The following is a 15,681-nucleotide window of genomic DNA, read 5'->3' as shown; positions in this document are numbered from 1 at the left end:
TAGTGCTTTTTTCAGTGTTGTACAATTTGTCACTGAGTTTCTCTGTCTCTTAACAGAACAAGGGAGAGTCTAGCATCTAACACCTCTTCCATAGTGGAGAGTAACCGTCGTCAGAACCTGGCATTGAGTCCTGGACACCTCAGCATCACTACTGGCAACGGTCCCCCATTCTCCTTCCGTAACATCACAGAACCTACCAGCACCCAACCAGAGAAACTCCAGAAGCCCAGCGCCTGCCTTGCATCAATCACCAGCGTCTAGGGACAGAGCTAAAGGCTGGGCGGGATGCTGAAATCCAATGGACAAGGGCCAGAAAATTTAAGTTCCAACCCGAGGACTGTTACACCTTAAGACGAACAAATGGATTTAGCCAGTGGAACTGTACCTGTTTAAACACACATACTCACACAAATAAACAGGCCACTGGGCAGTCATTGTACAGCCTCTTGTTTACACTGCTGTTATGTTCTTTCACATACATTGGTGTGTGCGTGTGTGTGGGCGCACTCTCTTGTACAGCTATCTTTGTGAGGACCAGTTTGAGTTTAAAACCCATCAAGTGAAGATATTTTGGGAAAGTGACGACATTTTGGCCGGGTCCTCACTTTGTGACCCCCTATAATGGGCTGGGGGTTAAGACTGGTTTCAGTGTTAGGGTTAGAATTAGATGTAGGTTAAAGTAACCCCTAGACCAGGGGTAGGCAACCTTTGTTATCGAAAGAGCCATTTGGCCCCCTCTTCCCCCACATAAAGTTAAATATATAGTAGTGATGCACCGATGTATCGGGCGAACATCGGTAGAGGCCGATATTCGCCTCGTTTACTGATATCGTGGTATCTGTAAAAAACTTGACTTTCACCGATATCATTGGCCGATGTTCAAATTTGTGGTAAAACCGCTGGGTTTATATATATCAACAATATTTTGTTGCATTTATTAAATTAAAGAACAACAATAAAAAAACGTGAAATTTAATTGATATTTTTACCTGTTACAACAAAGAAAAACATCAAACTCTTATGAACACCAAACTCTTATTATGAACGTGAGTGATATATAAAAAGTGATTCGTTAAGTTTACCGTTCGCAAAAAATATGCGCAACATGCACAACACTGTACAGGGAGCCACTGCAGAGGGGCTGAAGAGCCGCATGCGGCTCCAGTGACGTTGGATGGCGACCCCTGCCCTGGGTTGGGCATTTAGTTTGGATGGTTAAGGTAAGGGGCTAGGGAATGCACTATGCCAATAAGTGTCCACACTAAAATAGCTGTACAAATGTGTGTATGTCTGTGTGTTATATTTGTATAATCTGTAATCTCAGGTCATGTTTTTTCCACTCCCATTCTAGCTGCTCCAGATCAGTACATCTAACTATGTGTGACTAGGTGTACACATTTAAGAGATGCTGCTCTGCTGACCACTGTTACTAATGGTACACACACTGACACTAATCCAACTCTAACATTCTCCACTAAGAGGTACCCTGTAAAAATGTAGCAAACAAATTCACATTGAATGAATCATCCCTCCAAAATGCAAGATTTTGGTGCTTAAACTTTCAAATGAATAACCTGTTACCCAGGCTTTACCCTCTGCAACATTAATGTGACGATGACCATCGGAACTGTGTAAACATTCATTCCAGTTTTAACTTTAAATCTCCTCCAGCTTTACAGGAAACCTGAGGACCAGCTCCAGGGATAAGATTTTGATTTGAAATTATTTAATATTTTCCACATTTCTGGCCCCCCTCTTGACTGCTCATTCAACAGATGAAGATGTATCATGTTTCAACTTTCTGTTGGTTGCCAGAAATAATCTCTGCCATTCAAGCAAGTGTTCTAATGTTCACTGACAGATGTTTTCTCTACTGTACTATTGTAGCAGGCCAGGTGTGTTTTTAATAAAAAATACTTTATTCACTCAGGGGAAATTCCTGTGTTACAGCAGTACAGAGATGCAACTTAATTAATTCATAGAGTGAATTCGATATTAAATAACTATAGCAATTGTAATAAACATCTTTATTCAATATACATTGGAAACCGGATATAGTGATCACAGATATATATTGATAAATCGTTTATATGCATCAAAAAGTTTGTGTTATATCTAGGGCTGTCAAAATTACCGCGTGATGATTAATTTGTGGATTAAACACAATCTTTTTTTTTAACGCATCCGCAGAATGACCCGCTCTGTGTACTCATACCTGCCCCCACTCACTCGCTCAGAGCCACGCATGCACACAGTGAGATCAGAGCTAAGATCAGTACAAGGAGTCATTTAGTGTTTGTTTGATTACTAGTTCAATTTTATTTGCATGAACTGAACTTGGAACTCGTTCTTTTTAAGTGTGAACTGGCTCAACACTGCTTCTGCAGATGGGCTCAGATTTCACATTCATATTTAATTGTGTAAAGGTTTGCCTGGTTGTTTGATTTAAAAAAAGAAGATAAAGGTATTATTCAACCAATCCTTTACTAGCTAAAAAAACAGAGAGCAAAGGCTAAGATGCCCCAATTGTTTAGGATAAAGGTTATGTTTGAGTGTGATTAAAAAAAAATAGTTTGCTCAGAGGCATAGCAAAGAGACGGACAAATGTAATTATGGTTTGGTATGTTTTAGTTTGATTTTAATACATTTTTTCAATCTCAATAACTCATTTGGACTTTAAAACAAATGTTAAATGTATATATCCGCTTTCTGTCATTAATCTTTCCATTCCAACAACATTATACATAGAAAATGGGGACAGTCGTAAAACTGTTGTGCATACTGCAGTAACTACAGCCACGACTGGTGTGGCTCTTACACAACATTTCCGCTCTGGGGAACTGCCAGTAGTGGAGTGTGGTGTTGCCCCGGTAGTGCAGTAGGGTGTGGAGCAGGGCAGCCAAGAAAGGAAGAGCATTCACCAGGTGTGCTCACCCTCACCCCAGGGCCTGGTGGTAGTACATAAATGTGTCACTGCTCACGCGCCCGGACATAGGCCAGTGCCTCCCCCCACTGAGTGCTTTTGTTTAGCTGAATTGAGGGAGGCTCTCTGCTGGTCATCACAAGCATCCGTTAATCCAATGGCCGATATGAATGTTTCAAACGATTCATGCAAGAGAGTCCATGGAACTGGCGGCTCGCTAGGCAGAGCCAGGAACGGAGAAGGGGTTGGGAACGGAAACTCAATCGTCGTCGCCAATGTTAATTCTAATGACTTGAAGCAGCGACTTCAGTTCTAACATTTAACCTCATTGTGACGCATATAACATCATAACAAAACCCTTCCCTGCAGCCTGTCGTAAAACTGTCATGAATACTGCAGTAACTACAGCCACGACTGATGTGGCTCATATACAACAGCTTGGACCTTAAAAAGTAATTTTTTACAGTTTTTCTGCGTCTCTGTCAATTAATTACTGCTCTTCTCTGTCTCTCTATCATTCGTGCTCTGCGATGCTGACTATTGACATACACCAAACACCAAACACATAACACATACACATATTGACATACACTAAACACATAATACATACTCATATTGATACACCACATATATTCCTTAAACCATACTCATAGTCAACACTTTATATCACACATCCCAGCTCCCTGATTCAGTTCGCACAGAGACAGTGAGTAGACCTTGGCCCACAATCTCTCCCAGATAGCACACTAACGCAGCTGCACTGATACAGCAACATTATCACCTCTGGTAACCACGACAACGGAGTGCACGTACGACATCTTCATCACGCGTCATTCCAAGAGGATGAGGCACTGTCCCGTCTAGATGCAGCGGCCTCCATCTAGTTTTGACCAATCCAAGACGAACCCCAGTCACGCCCAATATAACAATATATAATCTATGTGCGCACTCTGTTTAAGCGTCTTTCTTCCTGTGCAGCCTCCTGCGTAGAACTAGAGACCCATGCATGTTCAATTGCTGGACACCGCGTTTTCCTGACCTGTGACCTCTGAATAAACTTGCTTAACTTCAACTTGAGAACGACGACTCCTCTCCTTTGATTTCCACCCGCAACAAATGGTAGCAGAGGATGGTTTCAGACGATTGAAAAGAGCGGAGTGGAAAAACAACCAGTCGGGGAGGAGGTCGTCTCTCGGACGGGAAAGAACCGCCCTGCGTGGCTTGTCTCTCCTCGGGAACCTGATCAAAACAGCGCTGTACTATTAAAAGGTAAGCAGAGCCTATTTAATTGAAATCTGCATATTGTCGTGATAGGAAATAAAACTAAATTTTTGATCAGCAGTACTGAGGGTGAGTACAAGTTGCCTATGCTAAATTTAGAATAGTAATTGCAAAGGTCTGAAAACGCTGTGTATTTAGCAATTGTGGTTTTATATTTAATAAAGAGATACCGGCAGCTTACACTGTAAAATATGACTAAATGAGTTGGTGTAAGAGTAGCCGAGAGAAAGAGATACCGGCAGCTTACACTGTAAAATATGACTAAATGAGTTGGTGTAAGAGTAGCCGAGAGAAAGAGATACCGGCAGCTTACACTGTAAAATATGTCTAAATGAGTTGGTGTAAGAGTAGCTGAGAGAAAAAAAAAGGAGTTAAAATTCAGCCAGACCCATGTTGTAAAATAGCTCCACGACGGTGGTTGATGTGGGGGTTGGCGTGACGACACACACTGTAAAACAAAGCACCTTAACGGGTTTGTGTGTGGGACTATCGCTACGGATTTAACTCACAGGCCCTCCAAATCTCGCAAAAAAGGGAATGGAAGGGCCTAACAATTGGACTATCAAATATTATAATTAGAAAAGTGACTGTGGGGGAGACTTCTGAGGAGCAGCCCTTTTGCGGTCTCTGCCCGTGTGTTAGCATTCCTACACACTGATAGCAAAGCGCACACACATCCCTTCTCACTGACGGAGCAACACACACACAATTTCATAGACTGACTGAAAAAAAAAGAAAAAAAAAGAAAATGGAGGATTTTGGGGAATATGTGACCGCACAAGTGAGAAATATGACCGCTCCTAAGGAGTGGAAGAGTAGGGAGGAAGTGTGGAGCAAGATTTTGATCGGGTGGCGGAATAAAGGGTGGATATTGCCAGGGAACATAGCCCCAACCCGGAAGGTGATTGGAAGTATGAGAGCCGCACTGCTCTTAGCAGTGGACGAGGCGGAAACGAGGCAGAGAAAGCAGCTAAATGCACTCTGTTCACCAACCACCATGTTAAAACTAAAATGGCTAAATTGGAATTGGAGATAGGCTCACAGGCTCTGGATGTTTGCTTGCGGGTTGTGTTTGGTATGCCGAAATTCGGAGAAGGGACTGATGGCTTGGGAGTGAATGTCAAAACTCCCAGTTGGGACAAGGAGCAACTGCAGGAAACAGCCAACGCCCTTGCAGTGCCAACCCCGGCCGCTGTGCCATCCCTATATCCCCAAATGCCCCCTCCTTACGGTGTCAACACAGGTGTAATACCTCTGTCTCCCCAGAAGAGGGAGACAAAGAGGGCTCCAACTGAACTTCCACCAAGTGCCTACACGATGGCGCCAGTGCGCGTAGTAGAGGGAGGAGTGCTTCATGGAGTCATGCAATTGACAGGAGGACAACTTACGGTGAAAGATGATTCACTTTCGGAGGCAACACAGATCCTTACAGGAACAGTAGAAACAGTCCAAAGTGAAATCAGACTGCTGAGAGAGGAAATGGCTGCAATGACTGCTGCGGGGACAACTGAAGGAGACCAAGATGGAGGGCACGAGGGTCACAGAAGCGGAAGAGAGACACCATCGTGCTCCGCCAGTGGATCGGTGAAAATGCATCGCTCACCGTCACCAGATGGGGCTAAAGGAGGGCCGGCCTCTGCCCACGCATTTGAAGGGAGGATCAGAGAGAGGAGGTCCAGCCTTGGAGACCACACTCCATGGGGAAAGGGGTACACCTGGACAAGGTCAAAACAACATCCCTCCATGACACGCACCCTGTTGCCCTCAGAACGATGGGACCTGTCTGGCCCACTTAAAAAGGGGGCGCCGGTTCTCCATCACTCAGATGACGAGTGGGAGAAAGAAACACAAGATTGGGACAAGCACCAGTATAGGTCGGGCCACTCAGAAGAGGAAGGCGAAAAGGGGGAGGAAAAAGAGGGAGTCCACGTAATTAACGGCATCTTACATGGCAGTGCCACACCTATGAGGACGAGAGGGCATCATGAAAGGATGAGGGAGGCCCAGAAGAGGGAAGAAGCAAGACAGGAGGAGAGGCCTGCATACTCGCTCCCCTTGAGACAGGCACCTGGACAGTCACCCGGCATGTGTGACTTCCACCCATGGGGATTTGCTGATATGACTGGCCTAATTGAAGGATTGCCCCCTCTCACGTCAGGAGCCACTCCCTGGATTGAGGCGTTTGAAACCCTCACCATGGGGAACAACCTGGCCGCTGGGGACCTCCGCCCGGTGTTAGCTCGCTGCACAGATCCACATCGTGCGGCTAAGCTGCTTCAGGAAGGAGGAATCACTGCATTGGTCCCCAACCATGCGTCCTTCAACCCCTACCGGAAACCCCTGTGGACCGCCCTGAGGCGCAAGTACCCAACCCCACTAAACAAAGGTGCTCTGAAGGCCTGTAAGTGGGATGGGAAGGTGTCCCCTGCAGAGTTCGCCACAGACACAGCAGGCCTGGAGGAAGGCCTACCTTGGACCCCACGACTCCTCAGACCTTACCCTATCCATGTGGAGAACAGCTACCATTCAAGGACTTCCACAATCAGTACAGGCCAAGTTGGAAGATTGCGTGGGATTGGAAGACATGGTGGGAGCCGAATGGCAGGCTCAAGTCACTCACCACATGAACAAACACACTGAAGTCCAAGACAAATATAATGAAGAGATGAAGGTGCTGCAGAAAAGACTTATGGTGGCTCAAGTTTCTGAATATGAAGGCACCAAGACTGAGAGGAAAGCAGCAGCGGCAGCCAAGGCAGTGAAACCGCCCACGGCTGCAGAAGTAGCGGACCTGGTGGTTAAGCAGATGACAGCAATACAGCCTCCTCCTGCGCCTCAGCCCAAGATGCAGACTCCTCCCCTCTACTATGGCCCACAACAACAGCAGCAGTATGGTCAGCAGCAGCAGCCACAAGGCCCGTATCAGCACCAACCCCAAGGAGGAAGAGGAGGTTGGGCACCAAGAGGCAGAGGACGTGGCACAGGAAACACCTCGTTTCTCTGCTATAACTGTGGACAACCAGGGCATTTTGCCAGATACTGCAGGCTGGGACCCCAGCAAATGGGGCCCCCACATGGTCGAGGCTATGACCAACCCAGAGGACCACCTTACCAACCACCCCCTCAGAGACAAGCCAACATCCCTTACCCAGTCCCATATGATGTGGACCCAGCCACCCAGGCCCCCCTGAGGGAGTGGAGGAACCAATGAGGATGCCCACCACCAAAAGGGGGACCTATGCGACACTTTGGACTAAACACCGAACCACTTGTGTCATGTGACATCGATGGTGTCCCTCATCTCATGCTGGCAGACACTGGAGCAACATACTCCTGTCGGCGGACCACACAGCCACTTTCAGAAAACTCCACTATGGTGGTGGGAGTTACGGGGTCCCCAATTAGACAGTCCTTCACCCAACCCCTCCGTGTGACGCTGGGAAGCCACACAGTTTCTCATGCATTCCTCTCTGCCCCAACATGCCCGGCCAACTTATTAGGACGTGACTTGATGTGCAAACTCAAGTTGAAGATTTATCTCGATGAAAAGGGGGTCCAAATCTCCTCTGAAGTCCCAGAAACCACAAGACAGCATCCAATTCGTATCCTATTCACTGGAGAAACACATACATTGCACTCTCAATGTCACCTCGAACCCTGATGAGCAATATGAGGAAGACTGGGACGAGAACATGGCTCATCTACAACCCAAGATCACATGTTCAAGTATAGTGTGTGGCAAAGAAGGAGTGGCTGCAGAGGTTAAACTGGATGACTTTGCTGAAGAATGGTACCAGCTCACAGAATCTGCTCCACATGTAACACTAACTGTGGGATTTGGCCATGAAGCTCGCAGTCTAGGCCCCATGATGAAGAGAGCACAAGGTTTGAGCTGGCTTGCCACTACAGACCCAGAAGTTCTCAAGGCCGCCACTGAAGACATGTGGAAGTTCAACATCCCTGCCACCACGGAAACCACACTCCCAGAACACTTGCCCATACCAAGACATCAAGGTTTGTCCTGCACTGGCCACACCAGACTACACCAAGCCATTTCATCTTGATGTTGCAGAGATGGGTGGTGTTGTGAATGCAGTATTATTCCAAAGGCGTTCAACAGACCGATGTGTCCTCATTTACCATTCCTCCAAACTCGACACGGTCGAGACAGGACAAAGTTCGTGTGCCCGATACGTTGCAGCTGTAGCGAAAGCCATTGTCAAAACCAGCCATGTCGTCATGGGACATCCAACTCAGATTCACACCCAGCATGGAGTTGCCGCTTTCCTCCAGAGCAAAGAGTTCACCTTCAGTGCAGCCCGGAAGACCAAACTTCAGGTCCAGTGCACTCAGTCACACATAACCTTTGTTCCAAGCATCAACAACATGGCGACCAACATTACAAGTGGAACACCCCATGTGTGTGGAGAACTTGCGATCAAGGAAAACAAGCTCAGACCAGACCTGAGTGCAGATCCCATTCTGAATGCTGATGCCTAGCTGTACACGGACAGTTGCTGCTACAAAGGAGAAGATGGCAATGTGGCCGCCTATGCTGTAGTGCAGCAACACCCAGATGGAAGTCACACCACCTTGGAAGCTGCAATCATTCCTCAGCCAGCTTCAGCTCAGTTAGCTGAAGTCACAGCCCTCACAAGAGCCCTAGAGCTGGGGCAAGGACAAATTGTAAATGTCTACACTGACTCTGCATACGCACATGGTGCCGTTCAGCTTGATGGCCCGTCCTGGATGAGACGAGGCTTCCTGACCACCGGTGATCAACCGATCAGACATCAAGTTCCAATGAGACGCCTCCTGAATGCAGTTCTGTTGCCCAGACGCCTGGCTGTCATGAAGTGCAAAGGACACGACACCAACCAAACCAGAATCAGTGCTGGAAATAATGCAGCTGACCAAGCTGCCAAGGAGGCAGGAGGTTACACGCCGCCTCAGATGGTCATGGCATCCCCCAGCCCAGCTCAGTTCACGGAACTCACTGAAGACACGCTCATCCAAATTCAGGAAAAAGCTGGACCGTATGAATGGTCCACATGGAGACAAAAGGGCGCCTTGAAGTCTAAAGAAGGCCTCTGGAGGTCCCATGATGGACGCATAGTTGCCTCGGCAGAACTTTGTGCCATGTTGCTCAAAGAAGCACATGGCCTCACCCATGAAGGAAAACTCAGAACCTTCCAGAGAATTTCAGCCCTATGGTGGCATCCAAATCTCGAGAGCATCTCCAATTTATTTTGTGACGAATGTTCCATTTGTGGGAACCCCAATCCTAGAAGACCTTTCCAAACGACCATAGGTTCATATCCCGTTCCTGCCGCCTGTTTCCAAGACATCAGTATAGACTATACAGACATGGGTGCAGACGGGAGAGTGCAGGGAATGAGATACATGTTGGTAATGGTATGTAGGTTTTCTAGATGGGTTGAAGCCATCCCCCCCAGACGGGAGGATGCAAAGTCAGTGATCAAGTGGCTGCAGAAGGACTTGATTCCCCGTTACGGGGTTCCACGGTTCATCCGCTCAGACAATGGCACACACTTTAACAACACACACCTAAGAGAGGTAGAGGCTGCCTTGGGCATTCACCACAAGTTTGGCTCAGTGTATCATCCACAGTCACAAGGCCTTGTAGAAAGAGCCAATCAAACGTTGAAAGCCAAAATTGCGAAGGTTTGTGCAGACACTAAAATGACATGGGTTGAAGCCCTGCCATTGGTGTTGATGACAATGAGGTCGTCCCCAGGCGGTAAGACACACCTGTCGCCACATGAACTGTTGACAGGCAGAGTTATGCCTGGTCCACCCAGGGATGGAGGTCACGTGCCACCCCTGGATGTACATTGAAATGTCAAGTTATATGAAGGTTTTAACTGCTGTTACTGTAGCTCTCTCCAATCAGGTCTCCAGGGCCCTGGCGACTGATCCGGAGGAAGCTGCAGGACCAAAGGTAAAAGTCGGTGACTGGGTAAGAGTTAAGGTTCACAAAAGAAAGTGGCCAGAACCCAGGTGGACTGGACCGTACGAGGTGAAGGAAATTACTTCACACTCGGCCCAGGTCAAAGGTAAATCAGGCGCACCTTGGCACCACCTGACACATTGTACCCCAGCACCTTCAACTTCCCACCCATTGGCTGAAATAAGAACTAATTTGAAAAATGGAGAGGGTATAAGTTGTGCCTGTGTTACTCCTGGACTGCCATGGAGTCCTGTGCTTCTTCTGGTCGTAAAATTACTCCCAAGATTAAGACGTGCACAGCACAGGATGAAAAGGGGGAGGGCCAGAAGCCTTACAGCTTACCACTGGCGTTAAACATCACAAAGAGACGTGGTTGTATGATTGTATGTCTGTTTGTTTTTATTTGCTTCATTCAGAAGTAAAGAATTCCCAAAGAAATTGTTAAAATTACACTGTTTGGTAGCAATTTGTTGTTTCAGATTTTTCAAATATATCCAATCCATTAGAGGAAAGGAGAAACGGTTTAGGCCTCCAAATTTCTACATAAAATCAGATCATTTAATATCTTATTTTATTTTAACCTGACACAGCAGGGCTAATAGTAAAGACCATTTTAATACTCCACAAGTTACTAATTGGATTCGTAATATAAATTCAAGGATGAGTGATTCACTACATCACATTAAGGTGTCCTTTTAAAGCCCATCTCTAAGTACAGTTTATGTGCAAAGTTTTTCCTTCTCTTTCTCTGTTTGTATTATATTTAAGCCACTTACACCCATACAAAAGTTTCATCCGCGACTGTGGCCTTGTGAGAATGAGATAACAATGTTTTTTGTTTTTAGTCTGGTGAAGTTGCTGCTCCGATGAAATGACAACAGCTGATCTGTTCTGCAATGCTCAGGTTTGATGAGAAGGGAAATCCAGCTCTTCTCTTTGGTTGTTGAAAAAAGCTGCTTTATTGACTTTTATTAATTTTGTTTTGCTGGCTGTGATTCTTTTAATCACAGCTATGTTTTGGCATTAAGCGCTCCAGTCCCCCAAGCAAGCACACAGAACTTGGGGCACACTATAACTGATACAGCCTGAAGTGCTAGCAACCTCTCAGAGCTACACCACACCCCCTCTCACACACTGATAAAGATCCTCTCGGCGGGACCTGCGAACCGACACCGGAGTTTTATTTTTCCTTATGTTTTCTATTTTCCTATTCATTTTGAGCATTTAACAGAGTCCACAGTGTCAGAGGTTGATTTTGCTTCTTGTGTTACATTTTCTCTCTAAATCCACAGTATCATGCATGTGTTTTAATTGAATTTTTGATTGATTGCTGTGATTCTTTTAATCACAGCTATGTTTAGACAATTCTATATCTATAATTGTCAGTTTTGAATTTTTGATTGATTGCTGTGATTCTTTTAATCACAGCTAGGTTTTGACAATTTTATAAATGCAATTGTTAGTTTAATCCTTTTTGGTTTTAGTAGCTGTGATTCTTATATCACAGCTATAAGTTGACGTTTCATTTTTTTTTTGTATAATTCCCCTTTTTCCTGCCCTTTGCCTTCCCTGTGATGTCCACACCTATCAGGTGTGGAAAGGGGGATTTATTGACATACACCAAACACCAAACACATAACACATACACATATTGACATACACTAAACACATAATACATACTCATATTGATACACCACATATATTCCTTAAACCATACTCATAGTCAACACTTTATATCACACATCCCAGCTCCCTGATTCAGTTCGCACAGAGACAGTGAGTAGACCTTGGCCCACAATCTCTCCCAGATAGCACACTAACGCAGCTGCACTGATACAGCAACATTATCACCTCTGGTAACCACGACAACGGAGTGCACGTACGACATCTTCATCACGCGTCATTCCAAGAGGATGAGGCACTGTCCCGTCTAGATGCAGCGGCCTCCATCTAGTTTTGACCAATCCAAGACGAACCCCAGTCACGCCCAATATAACAATATATAATCTATGTGCGCACTCTGTTTAAGCGTCTTTCTTCCTGTGCAGCCTCCTGCGTAGAACTAGAGACCCATGCATGTTCAATTGCTGGACACCGCGTTTTCCTGACCTGTGACCTCTGAATAAACTTGCTTAACTTCAACTTGAGAACGACGACTCCTCTCCTTTGATTTCCACCCGCAACATGACGGAAAAGACCCCACCATCTCCTCCACCTCTCCATATGTTGTCTAGGTTAAAACATTTTGTTGTTTTTACCCGCTGTGAGTTTACATTTGTGCTATCACATTGTGTGTGTGTGTGTGAGAGAGAGAGAGGCCGAATTAATAAATCATGCGCACAGCTGTGAAGAAAGAATTTACTCATTTAAGAACAGTGTTGACCACCACAAATGGCAGCCATTTCAAACAGATAAACCTTAAAACTGTAGCAGGTGTGTGACATCAGCTGAGTCAATGGCCTTATTTAGTAAGCTGTCCGCAGAAATGTTCTCTCTCCACAGAAAATAACTGCGTGCGTGAATCACAATCATTCTAAATTGACAGGCGCGTGTCTGCTCTCTGCAATTAGCATACTGCCACGCATGTCTTTCTCCATATAAGGAAATCTGTTTGTCAAGAAGAGAGTGTTGTGCCTAACAGTTGAAGTTAGAAGAGACGGCCCCAAAAGGTAAAAAAATTGAAAAGTCTCACAACAGCAGTAATTGAAGGTGTCGGAGTTGGAAAACACAAAATACACACTTTTCTGTAGCGTGTCCTCTGGAGTGACGATGTTTATAAACAAATGAAACCTGGGCTGCAATAACTGAGGTGATGAATGCTGTGGCCGGCCCATTGCTGAGCAATAGAGCTGTGGACATTTGTCTTAGATGAATCACAACACAGACGTGGACTCCGCTGCTTTGGGATCATGGCAGACGCTAATTAAAGTTGCAGAGTGTAGATTTTAGTGACATAAAGTGGTGAAGTTGCATGTTGCAGCCGAATAACCCTCACCTCATCCTCCCCTTCCAAACATGAAAGAGAACCTATGGTAACCTTCAGTTTTCAAAAAAACACAAATAGTGTTTAGTTTAGCCAGTCTGGGCTAGTACAATAAACATGGCAGCCTCCATGAAGAGGACCCCTCTGATGTAAATATATAGTATTTCAATATATAGGGCCCATTCTAGGGTAAATAAAACAACAATTTGTATAATTTAGATGAAACACACTCATGAAAACAACACTAGGATTATTTCTGTCACTAGCCCTTTCACCTAGATCTTACACACTGGACATTTAAAGGTCTGGTCTCTGTCAGAGTCCGTTTCCTTCTCACTCCTCAGACCTGTGCTCACTTTACACTTTAGCAATAAAAAACAGCAATGAACACAAGTTATAAGTACACTTACAGGACTGACATTTACTTTGTGTTTTTTGATTCGCTCTAGAGTTTATAAGACATGTAAACCTGTTACACAACACGAGATGTAACGTGACGCGCACAGTGAGGACATCAGGGTTAAAGTGAGCTGAACGATCCGGAATCGTAGTCCGACATCATCAATTAATAACTCAATACATAGGAGTATCAGTTTGTGTATGAAGAGGGACAGAGACAGACGAACACACACTCCTGTACACAGAAGTTATTTCCACAGATTACGACTTAACGCAGTGTTTTAACCTCATTGTTGCAGAAGAAGCTACGCCCCGTTTATCAAGAAACATTTATAAAGTCAGCATGTTTTATAGAGATGATGAGGATGAAAGGGCATCAATTTCATCGTTTTTTTAATACATTTGCTCAATGCATTAGTAAATTAAATGATTGCTATCTATTTACTATTTTTATTTAAATAAATGTAGTTTGAATATACTATGCATTTAGTCAAAAGGGTGTGTGTTTACCTTTTTCAGGACAGTCGGGCCTTCATCATTTATGCGTTTGCATGGTCTGAGGAAATTCTAAATTTGTTCGCAGAGTACGAACAATTTGATCAAAAGAACATATTGATGAATCCAAGATTCGTGCATCAAACGTATGCACAGTTTAAGCATTATTTGTGCGTACGCACTGTTAGTAAATGAGGCTCAATGTCTCTTGTGATTTGCGTGTGTTCAAAAGTCAGGGCAAGAGTGACAAAAAGAAAAGGTCAGCAGCAGAGTCTGTGTGTGTGTCTGCATACACGAATGAGAAATTTGATATCGAACATTATCTTAAAGACCGCCGTTACTTTTACCTGAAGTTCTGGGACTATCTTACAGAAGCTACGCAGTTAGGTTATAGTAATTAGCCGCTTATGGTGATAAATTTGGCCCCGGATAAACGTGTTCGCTATAAGCTGTTTCCCCTGAATATGTTAAACTACCTTACACAAAATAATACACACACAATAATTTTTTAGATACAATATATGAATGGTGTTATTAAACATTTGTCATCAACTTCATTATTTAATGACATGCCCAATTTAGACTTAAACCTAATGTTCATACAGTGTATGAAGGCAATGGGGGAAGCATGAACATGCTCTCAAAAGTCCCTCTCCCGCGGAACAGATTCTGAGTGACAGGTACACAGACTAAAGAGTAAAAGAACTGCTTTGCATGCCACAACTGCTGTTGAAACTATGAAGTCTGACTGTCTGCTTGAACGGTAACAACATTATGGACCATAGTGCAAGAACGCAGTACCTCATGGTAGCACAGGCACTTGCTAATGCGGCAGCCAAATTAGAGATCTCTTATGTTATTATGAGAAGTGTAAAAGGTTTTTGGTTCACTATGAATTTTAGGTAGAACAAATCAGAAAATGGTGGGTTGATACATTCAAGAAAGTTAATGGTAGAAACACTGGTTCATATCGCAAATGCAGCTTTTGTGTTGTATAAAGTCACTTCAATGTTGTGTTCACACACAACTTGCTGAGGACCTGCTCACCTCTTCAATTACAGTAACAACTCTGCATACTGGCTATACAAGTTACTAATTGGCCACAAAAAAAGTTTCCTGGTGAAGATGCAACATAACATGGGAACATTGTAATGGCTCCATATCATTGTCAGTAAGGGTAAATTCAGAACTAGTCCTGCTTATCCAGAAGTCGTGCAGAGCACTGTCTCAGCACTGGAGAAAGATCTGGCTGCTCCTATCATTATTGGTCTCTAGGGTTGGGAAATATTTCACTGTCCTTTCTTTTAAGCAGCATCTTATCAGGGTGGGACATGTTTTGAAGTTATATTTGCATTTGGGGAGGCATGTAATGACCACTTGCATATATATTTTTCTGTAATCTGCTGATGAAACTTTAACCCACATTCCAGTAAACACTTGAAAAATAAAAACCAAACTCCACTAGTGGTGTGAATGACAGACTGCTTAAAGACATGATGCAACTGCAGCCAGTGGGATGGATGGGTTTGTCACATTAATGTAGATTTTCACAGAGAAACTGTTCTAAGTTGAGATGTTAAACCAGCAAAAAACGCTCTGCATTTTGAGTGGAAAATGTATTGAAATGAA

General features: G+C 44.6%; 2 protein-coding genes across 2 annotated transcripts in view; both read left to right on the top strand.

The window, feature by feature from the left end:
• Window positions 1–2,183, top strand: part of LOC128445476 (storkhead-box protein 2-like) — a 69,636-nt gene extending 67,453 nt beyond the window's left edge. Inside the window, 1 exon segment of the mRNA XM_053428172.1 lies at window positions 57–2,183. Within this exon segment, the coding sequence (XP_053284147.1) occupies window positions 57–261 (205 nt within the window). The 3' untranslated portion in view covers window positions 262–2,183.
• Window positions 2,184–8,151: 5,968 nt separating this feature from the next.
• On the top strand, window positions 8,152–11,044 carry LOC128445399 (uncharacterized protein K02A2.6-like). Its single transcript, XM_053428033.1, has one exon. It carries the CDS (start codon window positions 8,954–8,956, stop codon window positions 10,061–10,063), a length of 1,110 nt encoding a protein of 369 aa, XP_053284008.1. The 5' UTR covers window positions 8,152–8,953; the 3' UTR covers window positions 10,064–11,044.
• The last annotated feature ends 4,637 nt before the right edge of the window (window positions 11,045–15,681 follow it).

The sequence above is a fragment of the Pleuronectes platessa genome, chromosome 8 (assembly GCF_947347685.1).
Source record: "Pleuronectes platessa chromosome 8, fPlePla1.1, whole genome shotgun sequence".
In the NCBI taxonomy this organism is placed as follows: domain Eukaryota; kingdom Metazoa; phylum Chordata; class Actinopteri; order Pleuronectiformes; family Pleuronectidae; genus Pleuronectes; species Pleuronectes platessa.
The sequence above is the reverse complement of the archived record's forward strand: the minus strand, read 5'-3'. Positions and strand labels throughout refer to the sequence as shown.